Below are 15,928 nucleotides of genomic sequence, written 5' to 3'. Positions count from 1 at the left end.
CTAGGAGTACAGGTACAGAAGCAAGGGTGGCGTCTCTCCTCGTCTTTTATAAATAAAAAAAAAAGGGGGGGGCAGTGGACTCAGACGTGGCAAACCGAGGACTACAGAGCACAGAGAACTGCTCCTCTGTGCCAGTAATGAAGGATGGGAGCTCAAACCATTCAGGACCGGAGATATGATATTGCCGCGGCAATGATCAGCATGCATTATACTTTGAGTCAGGTTTACTGCCAGGTTTATTGTCTGTTTATTGTCAGGAGAGCGTGCCCGGTTTATTAACAGGACATCAGCTGTGCTTCTAAATATTCAACCTGACATGCTCTTCGAGATTCATAGAGTTATATGAACCAGCAGAAAGGCAAATGTCAAAAATAAAACATAAATATGTCATACTTAAAAAAGAAAATCCCCAAATTGATTCACACCGGTACAATCAGTTTATGTCCCAGCTATACAAATGGTCTAAATGGGAAAAAAGAGGCTTTCATTTGAAGTAAATGTGAACTCTATAACTACTGAGAATCAGCTGCCATGACGGAAACACACATTCTTATCAAAAACACACACACACACACACTGTACACGGCACATGGACAAGCTTTCCCCTCGAAGCTTCTTTGAAAAGGTTTATAGAATCTTAAAATAGCAGTGTGGTCTGCGAGCACGGGGATTAAAAGAGAGAGAGAGAGAGAGAGCTACTATAGAGCTGCTGTAGTGTGACATCACACAGACAAACACACCACACCACACCACAACCCCGCCACTGGCATCTCATTGTGCTCCCCAACTGGGGCGTGAGAGAAGGAGGAGGAGAACGGGCAGGGGGGGGTGGATGACAAGAAAAAAGGAAAAGACCTAAAGGATGGCTGAGAAATGAGAGGCTGTGAGAGGGTGAAGCAACGGGAAAAAAGAGTGTGTGAGAGACGACGGTGGTGAGCAGAAGAAAAAAAAAAAAGAGGAGATACATTAATACAGAAGGCTGGTTTGTGTGGGACCACTGCTGTTTGAGGTTGAGTAGAGATGACTGCTGACAGATCTGAGTGATTCGTGAACACTCATGCTTGCTCGCACACACACACACAGATGCAGGTGCAAAGACAGCAGGTCCGGCTAAGGTAATTCTCTCGCCGTGAGTGAGACTGAGGAACCTGTTGGCTGATAGCGACATCCTGCTGCTCCATCATACAGCTCAGACAGATAACAGGACACACCAACACAACCTGTGATGTATGCTGAACAGCTGCAACAGCTCTGCTGAGGAGAGATTGACATCTTCAGCAGCCGTTTCCAACAAGCGAACAACAGAAACTGAGACTCGCTGCCAACACTGACAATGAACAAGAAAAGACGGCGAGGCACATAAACAGTTACACAAGTCCTCGTACACTCTCCACAGTGTATGCTGGAGAAAACTTTAGGAGAAAATGTTGTAGCTTTAAAGGGGAACTACTGTTTTTCTACAACCTGGACCTTATTTCTGGCACAAAATACCATTGTTTACTCACTCATATAACTTTTGTGTCATTTGGAGGCGTCTGGACGATATTTAGATCCACGTATATCCATATAGTGGGAGTGAATGGGGCACCGAAACGCAGCCTCTAAATAAAGCATTATCTGCCGCAAAACTCATTAATTAGTCGTTCGGACGATATTTAGATCTCATTAATTAGTCGTTCGGACGATATTTAGATCTACGTGTATCCATATAGTGGGAGTGAATGGGGCACCGAAACGCAGCCTCTAAATAACGCATTATCTGTTAATTTCACCAATATTTTGTTATGATACGCTAGTGCTATTCCCCGTTGAGTCTGGAGTTATATGGGTGAGTAAACAATCGTATTTTATAGCAGAAATAAGGTCCAGGTTGTAAAAAAAAATGGTAATTCCCCTTTAACTTATGACCAAATGTTGGATTCAAATATAGTTTCATAGTTTTTTTTCTCCTTGATACATCAAGACAACTCAGATCAATAAGTTAGTCAGAGCTTCTTGTTATGGATCTGATTATCTCCTGCGACTCCTGCATGTTGAGTCTGGACATCTCTTACGTTACTGCCATCCAGACACTTTCCACTTCTCCGTCAACTCTTCCGTCACAACATTTAGCATGTCCTAGATTCCTGCACTGTCAGTAACATTTTGCTGCTTCATAAAATTGTACTGAATTGAATTTTAACCTTATTGCTATATAAAAGTCAAAAGGGGGCCGACGCGTCTTGTTATCACAGAGACCAGATGTAGCAGAGCAGTTTAAATCCGGTGACATACTCTTGACTTCACTTGATGGGTGAAATAACTGCAGGGGAGTTTATTTTAGATAGCATTCATCTTCGCCCCTTCGGCTCTGATGAGCAAAGGGTCTTGAGCTGATGTCGGCCTTTTGGGCAGACAAAATGACTTCCCACTATAGGCGAATAGATGACGCTGTGGATTATTTCACATTTGATTGTATGTTGTCAGAAGTGCCTTGCTCGGGCAGTTTTCAGGGGCAACGGCGAACACAAATAGAGGCCTTGACTCTAACTCAGCTGAGCCGGAGAAGGTCATGCCCCATCAGAGGGCCAGGGCAAGGCTTGAAAAGTTTTGATTGCTCTTTGAAAAGGGCAATTTGCACCCAAGAGGAAAAAGGGCAGCCCATTGCTGCCCCCATGAACGCCAGTGGTTGTCAGTGTCAAAGTGGACTTGTATGAGCCAGGGTCACACTGTAGAAATAAAGCAAAGGCTTAGGGTGTTGTGGCTGGGCAATAGCACCGCTAACCAGGACCGTGAAGACTGAGCTGTCGGATATCAGCTGTGACGTACAGCGTTGTTGCCCCAGTCGCCCGGCCACTCACTGTGACCCTGAGAGTTTCACCGTCGGCTGTTTGGTTGTAGACTTTGAGTCCAAACCAAGTTCAAAGAGCATTGTTGGTGCCATGACAAATAAAAACAGGAAATGGCACAGAAAAATGAATCTGCTGAAAATGTTGTTATGAAATATGCGGCTTTAGAGGTTGGTGAATTAGGGATTACTCGCTAAGCTACTTGCTAAAATACAATAACTGGCAAGCTAACAGTAACATACATCAAGCTGGGAATATGATTGTGTTACAGAGACACAGTTTCTCTCTGAGGTTCTTTCTACTTTCTTCGCACTGGGCCATTTACTGACATTTGTTCTCACAAATTACTGTATTTAATAAAGAGCCACAGAAATAGAACAAAATCTCATGGAGCAAATGATTTGGCACGGTTGCTAATAGGGCAATAGGTTGACACAGTTTATTCCAGAGACATATCCGTGCTATTTTCTCTGCTTTCTGAAGGAACCGGTGGTACAAATGGCTGTGCATGCAGACCCCTACACTCCCGTAAAGCTGCATATACTCTGACAGATGGGGTTAAATAAAACTGGAAGAACAGCTTCTACAATGTTGGACTTGGTCAACATGCTGCTGTACTACATACTGCCGTGACTGGGCCTTTAAACTATAGTGCAGAACCTTTTAATAAAACTATTTTATGTGGAAGCTTTGCACAATACCGATTAAGCCAATCAGTGCTAGGTAAACCTCTTTGTATTTCAGAGAAACAGCAATGTGTTTTACATCAATGATCAATGATTGTTTGTCAGAGCTGAAAAGGGGAGCAACCGCACTAATGGAGACAGAGCGGCCGACCACGACTAGGAGAATGGTGGAAAAATGTGAGTTGTAAACTTAAGTAAGGCTTGTATGCATTATCCATCTCTGGCAGTCAGGGAGAACGTAGGAGGCATCCAAGACTAGTTTCTGTTCTTTCAGATAAAAAGAAACTTGCTGTTCAGAAGAAGGATGTTACTGTTGCTAGGTTAGACAACTCTGAGCCAAGCGGGGCTCCATTTATGTAGAAAAACACTGAAAACCTTCAGACTTAGTTAGCGTTAAAAATTAAATGTGATTCTGAAAGTGTGGTCCTCCACGCAGCCGAATCCACTGGCTGCATTTAGCAATATTTACCTTCAGTTTGGGGAACAAAAAAATAAAAAATAAAAAATAAAAAAATAGGATCTGAATAATGTGAGTCACTGATACAAGTACCCCACACACCTTTTAATTGTTTCCCTGTTCTTCATTCCTCTTGTTCTCGCTCTCAGTTTCACTCTGCTTTGACAAAAGAGTTTACTGCTCGATTTGTTCGTGTAACCAGAAGTAACGTTAGCAACGGTAACCATGGTAGGAGCACTTTGGTGGGTGTGTCAGCATCCAATCAGAAGACCAACAAAGGGTCAAATGGTTCGGCTACTATTTGATGACAGAAATAGCAAGCAGGCGATGGGTGGTGACCCTTCCTCATCACCCCTATTTCATCTGAATACACATTTATAAAACATACACCATCAACTCCGTGTGAATAAACAGCAAGAATGATTTCTATAGGTGGATATGGTATGCAGGACACCGGCAGCCAGGTGAATGAACTAAATCTTAAAATTGGCCTTGCCTTAATAATACAGTATTTATTATTATGATAATAACGAAAATCCATAGGCGTTGACAGACACGTTGAGTACGTACACTGGAGAAACCTCTCCGGTTCTATAAACGGCACCAAAGCAGTTACAACTTTAATGGATTGTCGTGACCTTTCAGATTGGATGTCCACATTATTAGATGCAAATTCTTTCACATAAAGCACTAATGGGGTTCTACGGGGTCTCGGCAGAGCGGAGAGCGTAGGGTTTGATTGGAGAAGCTGTTCTGTCTGCCATCAACACAGCGATCCGTCCGCTCAGTAGAATTCAGATCAAAATGCAAAGAAATATTTGGATTCCACGTCCACCTCCACTGTGGTCCTCTGCACTATGGGCAGGAAAATATTTTCCTTTTTGCTAAGATGCTTCCTTTTTTTGCCTTCATAATTTTAGTGTTGGCTACAAAAAAAAACACACAAAAGCACTGAATTTGTTTTCTGGTCTGGTCCATTAGACAAAGATTTAATATTCAGAGCAATGAATATTTCTTTATATCCAGAGTGGTAATCCTTTGAAAGGAAGGAGGAAAACATCTAACATTTCAACATGTTTACATATTTTAAGCAGCAAACCTACTTATTCAATAAATCTAGAAGGTCCAATTAATCATCTGCCAGACTGTTGAAGGCTTATTTAAAGGCCTCCATTCAATAAAAATCCTGAGCCCACCTCATAAACGGGCTTAATATTTTCTGTAATTCATCATCAGAAAAAAAAAACAACATGCGCCCATTGCAGTCAGCAGTTTCAGCGCTGACGGCTGATGAATAAATTAAGACAACCTAAAGAAATTCAGACTTCATCAACAGAAAATTCAAGGACGAGCGAAGAAGGAAAAGTTTGCTGCCTGTCACCGAGCCAAAAGCAGTCAGAGTTAAAAGGGAATGATAAGGAGTGACTGTTTCAAAACCACACAAAATATTTAAATTGTCCTCCCGACGATGAAAATAACTCAGCAGACAGGCAGCACGACGCTTTTTCTTCTCCACGCTGCATATACTGACTTCTGTTTGACACGTTTTTTTGTTTCAAGCTGTTTGCTTCTTCGCCCAGTCCAGCTTTGTAAGTTAAATGAAAAAAGAAAAAAGAAATCTGATATTTTAGAACCCATATGGAGGCAAAGTTACCTCTAGTGTTTACTGGTGCACCTGGATGCATCACCCAGGTACACGTAGGTTATTTTTAGAGCTTAGGATTCCAGCTGGGATTCACATTCATGTTGTCAGCGACTGACAGCAGCGGATACTGCAACAGTAAGCGAAGCTCAATTCACATATTCAATAATGGCAACGATAGACAAAGTATAATGCATTATACGATTAGTTGGCATTGGCTACGCATTTTTTAATCTTTTTTTGCGATATAATTTTTAAGGGAAGACGTATAGCGTTTCATAAAGGATGCTCTTTGATGTGCCGCACCAGTTAGCTGAGAGCTAACTTGGCAGATGTTTGCTTCCACTGCAGATGGAGATTTCATTGTGCATTTAGGTTTAGTCAAAGTGTGTTCATTGGATCTGTGTCATGTTCATGTACATAGTGTAAGTGTATTCGTAGTGCTGGATGGCTGTGTTTTCTGAATTTTACGAGAAAGTCCTCACTGAATCAAGAAACACTGAACACACTCCTCTCTGCGGTTTTGCTTCTATGTGCACACTAAACTGGAGTTTCTTTCTTTATCACTGAACAGGGTGGATTAATATGGCAACAGATTTGGGAAAACAATACTAATGAACATTTTGTATCACCCTCTCTCTCTCGTTTGTCATTTTTAATATTTGTACAAACAAAGAAAAGCCTCTGCCGCTTGCCTCGGGAGTCTGCACATAACTTTCTAAAACAGAAGCCAAGGGCGGCCGGGCTTGCAAGTATTTGTTAATGTTGTTAGCTCAGAATCGCAAGTTAATAAATTTGTTTTCTTGTGATAACAAAGCTAGTTATTTTCGCGATAATAGGTTGGTTTCTTTCAACAATGAGATAAAGTATTACAACTACCGCCCGTGTTTTCTCAAGATGACAGGATAAGTATGCAGAAATTGAAAATGAGCGCTGTCTGGTTCATTGGATCACACATGATTTCAGCCTTCAAGATCGCTGTCATGACTCTCACAGGGGATCTATAACTGAAACCCTGGAGTGCACTTGCCTGTTAAGTTGATCTTTTCCTATACATGTAGTGTATATAAGCACAAACTGACTTGAAGCAGGAAAGTAAAGGAAATGTTTCACCTAAGTTTATCAAAAGTCAACTGATTGTTCTCAGGCTAAAAGCACTCGTCCTCTTGGTGATAGTTCTATGTTCAATCAACCTTCACACGTTGTCACTCTTTGTTCTACTTTACCTGATGGAGGAAACCTTTTGTTTTCTTGTGATAACAAAATAATTAACTCATGATCTCCAGATAACAGCATGAAAAAAAAAAAAACAGCATGTTCAGCATCTGTACTGGGAAAACCCTAACTTTGTTGTTTTTCTACTTTGACAGATACACCAATCAGGCATTATGACCATCCTCCTAATATTGTGTAGGTCTCCCTTGTGCCTCCAAAACAGTTCATCAGAGAATGGACATGGTCCTTCTGAGGGTGTCCTGTGGTGTCTGGCAACAGGATGTTGTTAGTGGGGGCCTCAACCTATGGGCTGAGGGGAGGGGCCTCTGTGGATCAGGCTTGTTCCAGTGCATCCCACAGGTACTTAATCAGTTTAGGATCTAGTGAATTTTATGAGTTGTTCCTAAAGCATTTTTGTGTGTGTGTCTGTGTCAGGCTGCATCCTGCTGGGGATGGCTGCTGCCATCAAGGAGTGTCATTGTTATGGGGTGGGGGTGTCTGGTCTGGTCTAGGTGGGTGGCACATGTCTAAGTAACATCCACATGAATGCCAGCTCCAAAAGTTTCCCAGCAGAACACTGAATTGTCACAAGATGGTCAATGTTATTTACTTCTCCTGTCAGTGGTCATAATGCTATGCCTGATCAGTGTATATTCTAACTAATCTCCACAGCTAATACATTCCAATGGAAGGTAGAAAGGTAAGATTAGCTATAAAGTATTAGGTTTTTTGTTTGGTTACATGACTTCACAATAACAAAAGAAAATATTTCACTGTGGCACAGCTGGCCGTCAAAACATTACTTTCTGCTCGTTCAATTGCAACAGAAGAATATTTAAATGAGATCAACTAAGCCGAATTTGAATACTGACTAATATTTGATAATAGCTGTGATTCAGAAGAGTAGCCAGGCTGTGCTCGTCCCGCTGCTCACCAGATGTTGGCAGTAAATGTGGCAGTTAAGTTGTTTGTCAACCAAAATGAAATGATTCTAACGGCATTTTAATGTGAAAGAGAACCCCCTTCTGATACCGGCCTATGCTGATGCGGACACACATCATTTTCACATGTAAATAGAATTTCTGAAATTAGCCATCTTTCTTTGCCTGTAGGTGGATTTTTTTTTTTTTTAGTGCACTGACAAAGAAAATGATCTCTCACACTGGCTTCACATTGACAGCCAGTTGTGTTCAGTATGATGCTCAGCCAAGCTGGAAGGAGCTGGGCATCAACCTGTGGTGTAAGTAAATGCAGCAGCCAGCAGAACCGTACCGAATGCCCTAGTCTGGTTTAGTCACCATAGTAACCATTTAACCCTGCCACCTTCTCTCCTTCCCTCTCTCTCTCTTCCTCATTTTATTTCTCTCACATGCAGGCACCGCAAACCCATCATCCAATCACGCGTCACAGGGGTTCAAGGCTAGCAAGACTTCCTAAAGCCTTCCAGCATGGTTGGCTGTTCTTCCCAGAAAACCGAGCCGCCAGAGAATAACAACCATGGATGCAGGAGTGAAGAGAGGCACAAGAATACTAAGAGACACTGTGAAATAAAAATACAGAAAAGGAGGATGTGTTGGAGTAAACTGTGTTGTGAAAGGGGAAGGAGATGGAAAGTGGAGAGGAAAAGGAGATGGAGACGTGGGACTGGGCGGGGGGCAGGACAACATGAAGGAAATAAAAAGTAGAGCAGGAGAAAAAATTTGAGGCGAGAGTGTGGAAGGACTTAGAGAGTGAATGACACAGCAGTGGATCTCTTCTGCAAGTGACAGCAGGTGAGGCGAGCAGGTGTTAAATATTAATGCGACTCAGCAGAGAACCTGGGCAAATGGCCCCTACTGATATGGGACATCCCGAGCTGGGACACACACACACTCATGCATGGATGCAAATACACAGACACCGAGTGTAGCATCCCACGGTGGCAGAGCAAAGCAGAAAGCACACGCATGTTTAATTCACAGCCTTCCATTTCAGCATGCTCGTGTTCTTATGCTACACACTGTGACCCCCAACCCCCACCTTCTATACCCCCACACACGCCGAGAAACGGCAAAAAAGAGGCGAGGAACAAGGCTGGAGGAGAATGAGCGAACACATATGGGGGCGAGGTAAAGCCAATAACGTTCCTTATTTCCCACAGAGGTCTCCGCGTAATGGAAGTACAACATTCCAAACTAATCCCGTCTCTCTCTTGGGTTTACACGTGCCCTTTTCTCCCCATCTAGTCCGTGTTCCCTTAACGCGTCACCCTGCTCGCAGCACGGGCTGCCAGTAAATCCAGATTGTTACACACCAACATTCATTTCGGCGGACGATGAGGAGGAAGAGGAGGCCGTGAGTGGAAAAGAATGTTTTCATTTGGGGGAAAAAAGCTGTTTGGTTTCCAGCCGTCGGGGGGGGCTGAGGGGAGATTTAAGAGTTAAACTAGTTGAATAAACATGTAGGGTGATAGTGGAAGAGCCCAGTCGGTGACCACTGGGCGAGTGTAAACCTTCATATATAGGGACTACAGTACATTCGTACCAATACGAAGAGCTGAGGAGAGTCCAAGCTTGCGTCTTTGTAATATTTAAGAGATGGACGCGCTGTATGCCTTGTTTTTAACTTGTAGCTGTATTATTATTTTATTTAACAGTGAATGTGCAGAAGCTTTGATGAATAAAACTAGTGTAGCTGTACAGATTTAGGGTTATGATGACTTGTGGGCATAGACTTGTACATGAAATATAGACATGTACAGTCTGACTTGCCACAAAAACTCTGGCCGCAGTAGACCCAACACTTCAGTCAAGTTAATCATTTTATGTCATTATCTTCTATCTTCGGTTGATAAGCCCTCCTCTGTTTCTGAGTCAGATGGACCCCTTGCTCCTCCCCAGCTCCTCGCTAGATATTAACTCGTCAAAGAATCTAACCTAATTGCAAAGCAAAGGTAAAGAAACATTTTTAGTCACCATTTCGAGCGGGTAAATGGGAGCAAGGATTTCATCTCCCTAATTAACTTCCAAAACACCCATTGCAGACTCAAAAGTATTCTCTATTACAGCTTTCGTGGTGGTAAAACAAAACCGCTGGTATAGGTGGTTTTGATGAGGCAGTTCGTAAACAGACCCCAAAGCAAAAATCCTAAATAGGGCAATAAAAAGTGGTAATTGGAAACCACAAACAACTAAACTAAATCCACCGTCTGAAACCATTTCAACCAAACAACAACTCAGAGGCAACTAAAAATATTCTGCTTCCCGGGAAGAGCACTCCGATTGTCACCGAGCACAGGAGTCATGCTGTGTGTAAACCCAAGAAGGTCTTGACGAATAAAAAGTGTTTTTTTTGGGGTTTTTTTTTTTAAATCGAGGAGCCGCCGCTGTAAGCTAAGGGTCTCTGCCATCTTGTTTATGAGTTTTCAGGGGTGTCTGCAGTGCCTGTTCTTGTTTACGTGACACAGTGTGATGGCTATGAGGCTAGCTTAAATAGCTGATAAAAATGACAACTGCAGAGAGCCTTTACTTGAAATGTGACATAATCATGACAGTTAAGTTTGCATTTTGGCAGCTTAACACTGCGTTAACACCAAGTATTTCACACTTGCACTGCCCACATCCATGTATATCTATTATTTTGGAGCACTTGCCTGCTGAACTTTTTTTTTCTGTATTTTCCTGGCACCGTCTTCTTCCTTCTGTTTTTTTTTTTTTGCTCCCTGTCTAAAGAATGATGTCTGGAATACAAGTGAGCCCAGCTCGGATACTCGAGGTACCATTGGGATGAGCAGCTCTCTTCCACTCCTCAGGTATAAATTTGATTTAACAGAGGGAACGTGGAGCTATGTATATATTTGCAGAGAGAATGAGGCTCTACCCGCTCACGCTGCAAAAAGCACAATATTGTTTGTTAGCCCACAGTAATCAAGCTGAATTGTTACCAGCCCAGTGGGATTTATTTCGATCTTCTAGATTATCACTACACCACTGACAGCAGGTACAAAAGCAGCAGTCACCGTGCCAAGATGAATTACAGGGAGCCAGATTTTTTTTTATTTTTTTCTAATTATGTTTGCTGGGTATTCACACCACTGATGCTTAAATGTGTTTCATGTTGTGAAAATGAAAAAGAAGAGCTAATAGAGCTGAGAAAAAGTATTCAAGTGGGGTCATTGTGATTCTGGCGGCATCACAGCGTGAGTGTCAAGCACAAAACATGTGTCGACCTCGCCGAGAGTTCCCATCACCTCCGTATAAAATCAGGTCTCTGGCTCTGACACCAGGCGAGATATGAAAGTGATGATTCATTGATTAAGGCAAACACTTCTGATTAGGCACTTATCATGAAGAGGAAGAAAAAAACCTTTGTTGGTTCTAGCTTCTCAATGTTACTGTTTGTTGGTTTCTTTGGGTTTATCTGGGATTAAATTTGATTGGATTTATGCCCACAAATTTATTAAGAATCTAACAAATAACAACCCCCTCTCCTCCCCAAAAAGGAACATCACCAGTGTGACAACATTACTGGCTCGGCAGAAGGAAGACGCATGAATTTGAATCTGGTTACATGTTGACCTCAATGTAGTTAAATACGTTTTAGAAAATTATGAAAATTAAAAAAAGAGAACAAGTGGGACACATACAGACACAAGATACACAAGATAAAGGTCTGTAAATAGATACAAGTATATATCCATATGGCGACCAGACATTGGTGTATTACATTTAATTGATTTCACGCATAGACTGTATATAAATATGGACAATGCGTCCCCACCTCCTTGCATTGGCCAAATTGATGCTATTTTCTCTGGGATACGGGCAGCGGCATCTCGCAAGTTATGAGCTAGAGTCTGCGCAGTACGGTCCGAGAGTGGAGCCACGGCCCGCCCACACTTCTTCCAGACTCACTCGCGTTTTCATTTAACTAATACTGCGCTCTCCCCCACCTCCACCGGTTACATGGACATGTTGGATTATACACTAATATACACTGTACTTATTCATTAATTTATGTTTTTCTACTCTTCATAGAGTAGTTGGCATGGCAACTTGTAGTCACATCCTGTTTCATTCATTCTTTCATTTTCTATAACCGCTTATCCTCTGGAGGGTCGTGGTGGGACCGGAGCCTATCCCAGCTGTCATTGGGCAAGAGGCAGGGCACACCCTGGACAGGTTGCCAGTCTATCGCAGGACATCCTGTTTCTAAACTTATCATAAAAAAATGGACACTTGAGTATGCATCAACATTATATGAACTACCTAAAATAACAGAAACCATCCTTCCATTCTTCGAAAGGTCCCAGAGTCCCATCCACTAACATGGAGGGGGTGGAGCTTATGACCTATACTGCCAGCAGCCACCAGGGGGGGCTCTACTTGCATTGGCTTCACTTTTGAGGAGCTGTTCATCTTTATACAGTCTACGATTTCAGCAACAGAACAGCATGTGTGTTTATTTAAGTTCAGTTTTAAAGCTAAGGAACATAAGGTGTTCCCTGTAATTCTTCTTTGTGATTGATGAACAACGTTTACGACATATTTATGCCAAAAATGAATAAAATGCTATGCACAACAAATAATCACAACTAATCACAGCTGCAGAAAACATTGAATTATTCATATTCATTATCTGGACACACATCCAGAAGATCCTCACTGCCGCTGCACGGCTTCTCCCTAAATATGTGCACTCCTTCCTTCTAGCGGGTAAGTGAGAACTACAACAACTACTGTATACACATCAGAATTCAGACAAGCTACCAGCAATGCTTTCTGAAAGATTTGCTGACTCACTGAGCTTCAATAACTGCCTGCCAGAGGGCTGCTTTTACCCTTAATTTAAACCAAGCTGGGGACGTTTTTTTTTTTTTTTTTACTTACAGGATAAGGCCTGCAGGAACAGTTGCAGGGGGGCTGGTTAGTTACAGGCTACGGGCTACACGCTCACACCTGGGAGCTGCCAAAAATGACCGTACTCTTGTACTTCTGGCCACCGAGCAGATCAATTAGAACAGCTGGGGGTTAAGTACCCGGTTTAATGGCACGTTAACTGCAGTGATTGAAAGCAGAGGAAAAACCTGATTTACTTATTTATCTTCCTTATCATTATATAAACAGCGGGGAGTTCAAGCAAGTGACCTTCACGTCGCAACTGCACTCCCTACAACCTTGAAGCCAGCGTTCCCTTACCTTCCTCCCTCTCTCTTTGTCTTTTTTTTTCTTTTCTTTCCTCACACACACACACGCACACAGCATCCCCCGTCAACACCGTACTTCAAAAGGATGCTGTTCTGCGGCAGTTATTGGTTCCTGTGTTTCGGCTGCTGTGCCCTGAGAGATTTAAAAGCTAAAGAACTAGTTGTGTTTTTATCAAAGCTTCTTCAGCCTGTCAGCTGCAGAGGTCTACAGAGTCAGCACCGGAGAGAGAACTCATCTAAGAAAGAGATGTACATTCCTAACTTTTCTCTGTTCATCACACCAGAAAAAAATAAATAAACAAATAAAAATCCAGTCTTAGAGAATATCTTCTTCGCTTTTTTTCCTTTTACTAAAACCTAGAGATCTATTTTTTTTGTCATCTCACCAAGCACTAAACATGACACAGCAGCAGTGCGTACAGCTCAGGGTTTCTTCTTTCTTTGTGCATTGAATAGCCCAGTTTTAGCCTAAGCACCAGAAACAGATCTGCATATTTATTTAACCGGTGCTTCGTCATCTGCTAAAATAAAAAAAATAATACACTGGAGAATCGTAGTAACAGTTCTATGCAAAGCTTTCTCCGAGTCTCCTTTCCTGATGAATTCTTTTAAACATGCACTTTGTAACCTTCTAAAATCCTGATTAACATAAAACTTCTCGGAGTGATAGCAGCCATCAATTCAACTGACTGATTTAAAAGTCTTATCCTACAGAGTTGGCAGTGCTCCTTCTTTAAACTGAAAATAAATAAATAAATAAATTTAAAAAATCGTCTGATGCAGCACGCCTGATAGAACAAACACGCTTCAAAATCCTCCAGTGTGTCACTTCCTAATTTGCAGCATCCATTTTTAACACAAACAACCTCAAAACATCCATTAGATAACCACTGAAAAGAGCTTAAAGTAACTCCACGGCAGTCGCATACCTACTGACTGAGTACAGCGAGAAATGCTTCTGATACGGCTTGTGTAGTCGTAAAGTATTGTGCTGATCTCAATGCCGCGTCTGTCAATGAAATTATTATCTGACCTAATTGCTGCGATGCCATCTGAAAACCTGTAGGCTGAAAAACCATTAACCTTCATCGGTGAAAGAAGGCTCTGAGGAGGGATAACAGCTCCATAATTTCATTTCCCCAACAACAAACACTGTGCACACAAAGAAGAAGGGCGGAGTGTGTTTTCTGTGTGTGTGTGTGTGTGTGTGTGCTTGAACTGGTCAGTGCTCGCCTCTCACCTTGTCAGCCATAATCATAGAGGAGCCTCCGTGGACTCCCAGGACTGGAAGCTGCGTCTGAACGGAGAGGAAGTCAAGGATCTGGGCAATGGCCTCCTGATCGGTGCCGTCAGCAAACACAATGCCGTGGAGACGAGTGCGAGACACGAGCTCACACACCTTGGGACACAGGGAAACAAACTCAAGACTCAAGCAAAGGACTGTGTGCGTGAGTGATAAAGTAGAATGTAATTTGCAGTTTTTTTGTTTTTTTTCTCACCTGTGTAATCACAGACTTTGGGTCCGTCTGGTTGATCCTCAGTGTGACGACGGATATATCAAGGGCATCGTCTGGGCGCCGAGGTGGCCGCACCTCCTGGTCTGAGACAGGGCGAGTTTGGCCCATGATCACACCCACACTGAGCCCCGGGGGCTTTTGGGACTCCACTGGCAACATCATCTGAGAGAGTAGGAGCAACATCCAGCCCACTACACCCATCATACCCTGTAAAGACACACATAAATGTCAAAATTGAATGAATGCTGTGATGAAACCGACTGACAATTTCAACCCTGAATTTATGTTACCAAGCTCATATGCAGAAGCTTCACCTGCATGATATCAGTGGCAAGAGACGAGACATGCGGTGTCTGTAAATGTAAAAGGTAAAACATAATCATGTGTCTAAGTTTTAAGTTTAAATTTAATCTAAATATTCATCTGGGAATCTCTAGTCTTGGGTTTCTGGATCAGAAATGAGCGTTGTGAAATGAACAAAGTGGGTCAGTAACAAATAACATATCTGCAATAGGAAGAGAGACATTTGTCAAGATCTAAAACGTGTAAAAAGTACGGGTGGGACTTTAACGCGTTAATTACGTTAACTGTTTGCATTCCAAACAACGCGGAACATTTGTCAGTGCACGATATCCTGGTACACCGATTAACGATCCAAAATGGAGGAATCGGAAGAAAGCACGTTGCTAGGACTGAGGGAAGGCAAATTTTATTTTAAAAAACTACCTCGTGGAAGCCTTGATGAAAGCGGCGTTTTGTGAAAATTGTGCAAAAAAAGAGTTTGCATACCACTGAAGCACTTCAACCCTACGGTACCCATCTAAATGCAAAACATGTTGCAGTGAGCACAGAAACCGCTGGAGCTGTTATTTATTTTACCATTTAAAATCAATACTGTTCTGAAAAAGTACTTAAAGTACTTACAGTGGCACTTTAACTTTAGGTCCGTTCAGTTTTGGATAGGGATATTTTCTTTCTTTTTCTGCTGTTTTGAATTGAAATGCAATTAAATGCATTTTTCCAGACTTTAAAAGAGCTTGAGTTTACAATCTTCATGTCTGTGTCTATTATTGGATTCAGTCATCCGCAAAAATCCATTTAAATTAAAAGCATTTGCTTTTTGGGGCAAATATTGTTATGCGATTAAAATGTGAATGTAATCGAGATTAATTAATCGCGAAACCTCTAATTAATTAGATTAATTGTTTTTAATCGGTCCCACCCCTAGTAAAAAGGTGAATCCATATTTTATTGCAGGGCTAAAACTCTAAAATTATGACATTTTATATCGTGATAGAGTCTATCACGATATAAAGGCTGCTCAAATGATTTGATTGGCCCAGCACATCTTTGCAGGAGCACAATCAGTTCTCAAACAGAGTGACTCTAGACCACTTTT

General features: G+C 42.1%; 1 protein-coding gene across 1 annotated transcript in view; it reads right to left on the bottom strand.

Moving 5' to 3' along the window:
• LOC311504410 (glutamate receptor ionotropic, NMDA 2A-like) overlaps positions 1 to 15,928 on the bottom strand; it is a gene marked incomplete at both ends in the record, with an annotated part of 89,322 nt that overhangs the window by 52,897 nt on the left and 20,497 nt on the right. Inside the window, 2 exons of the mRNA XM_084567463.1 lie at positions 14,253 to 14,411; positions 14,512 to 14,736. Of these exons, the coding sequence (XP_084423589.1) occupies positions 14,253 to 14,411; positions 14,512 to 14,736 (384 nt within the window). The remainder of the gene's footprint in view (positions 1 to 14,252; positions 14,412 to 14,511; positions 14,737 to 15,928) is intronic.

The sequence above is a fragment of the Chelon labrosus genome (assembly GCF_963514085.1).
Source record: "Chelon labrosus genome assembly, chromosome: 2".
Taxonomy (NCBI): Eukaryota; Metazoa; Chordata; class Actinopteri; order Mugiliformes; family Mugilidae; genus Chelon; species Chelon labrosus.
The sequence above is the reverse complement of the archived record's forward strand: the minus strand, read 5'-3'. Positions and strand labels throughout refer to the sequence as shown.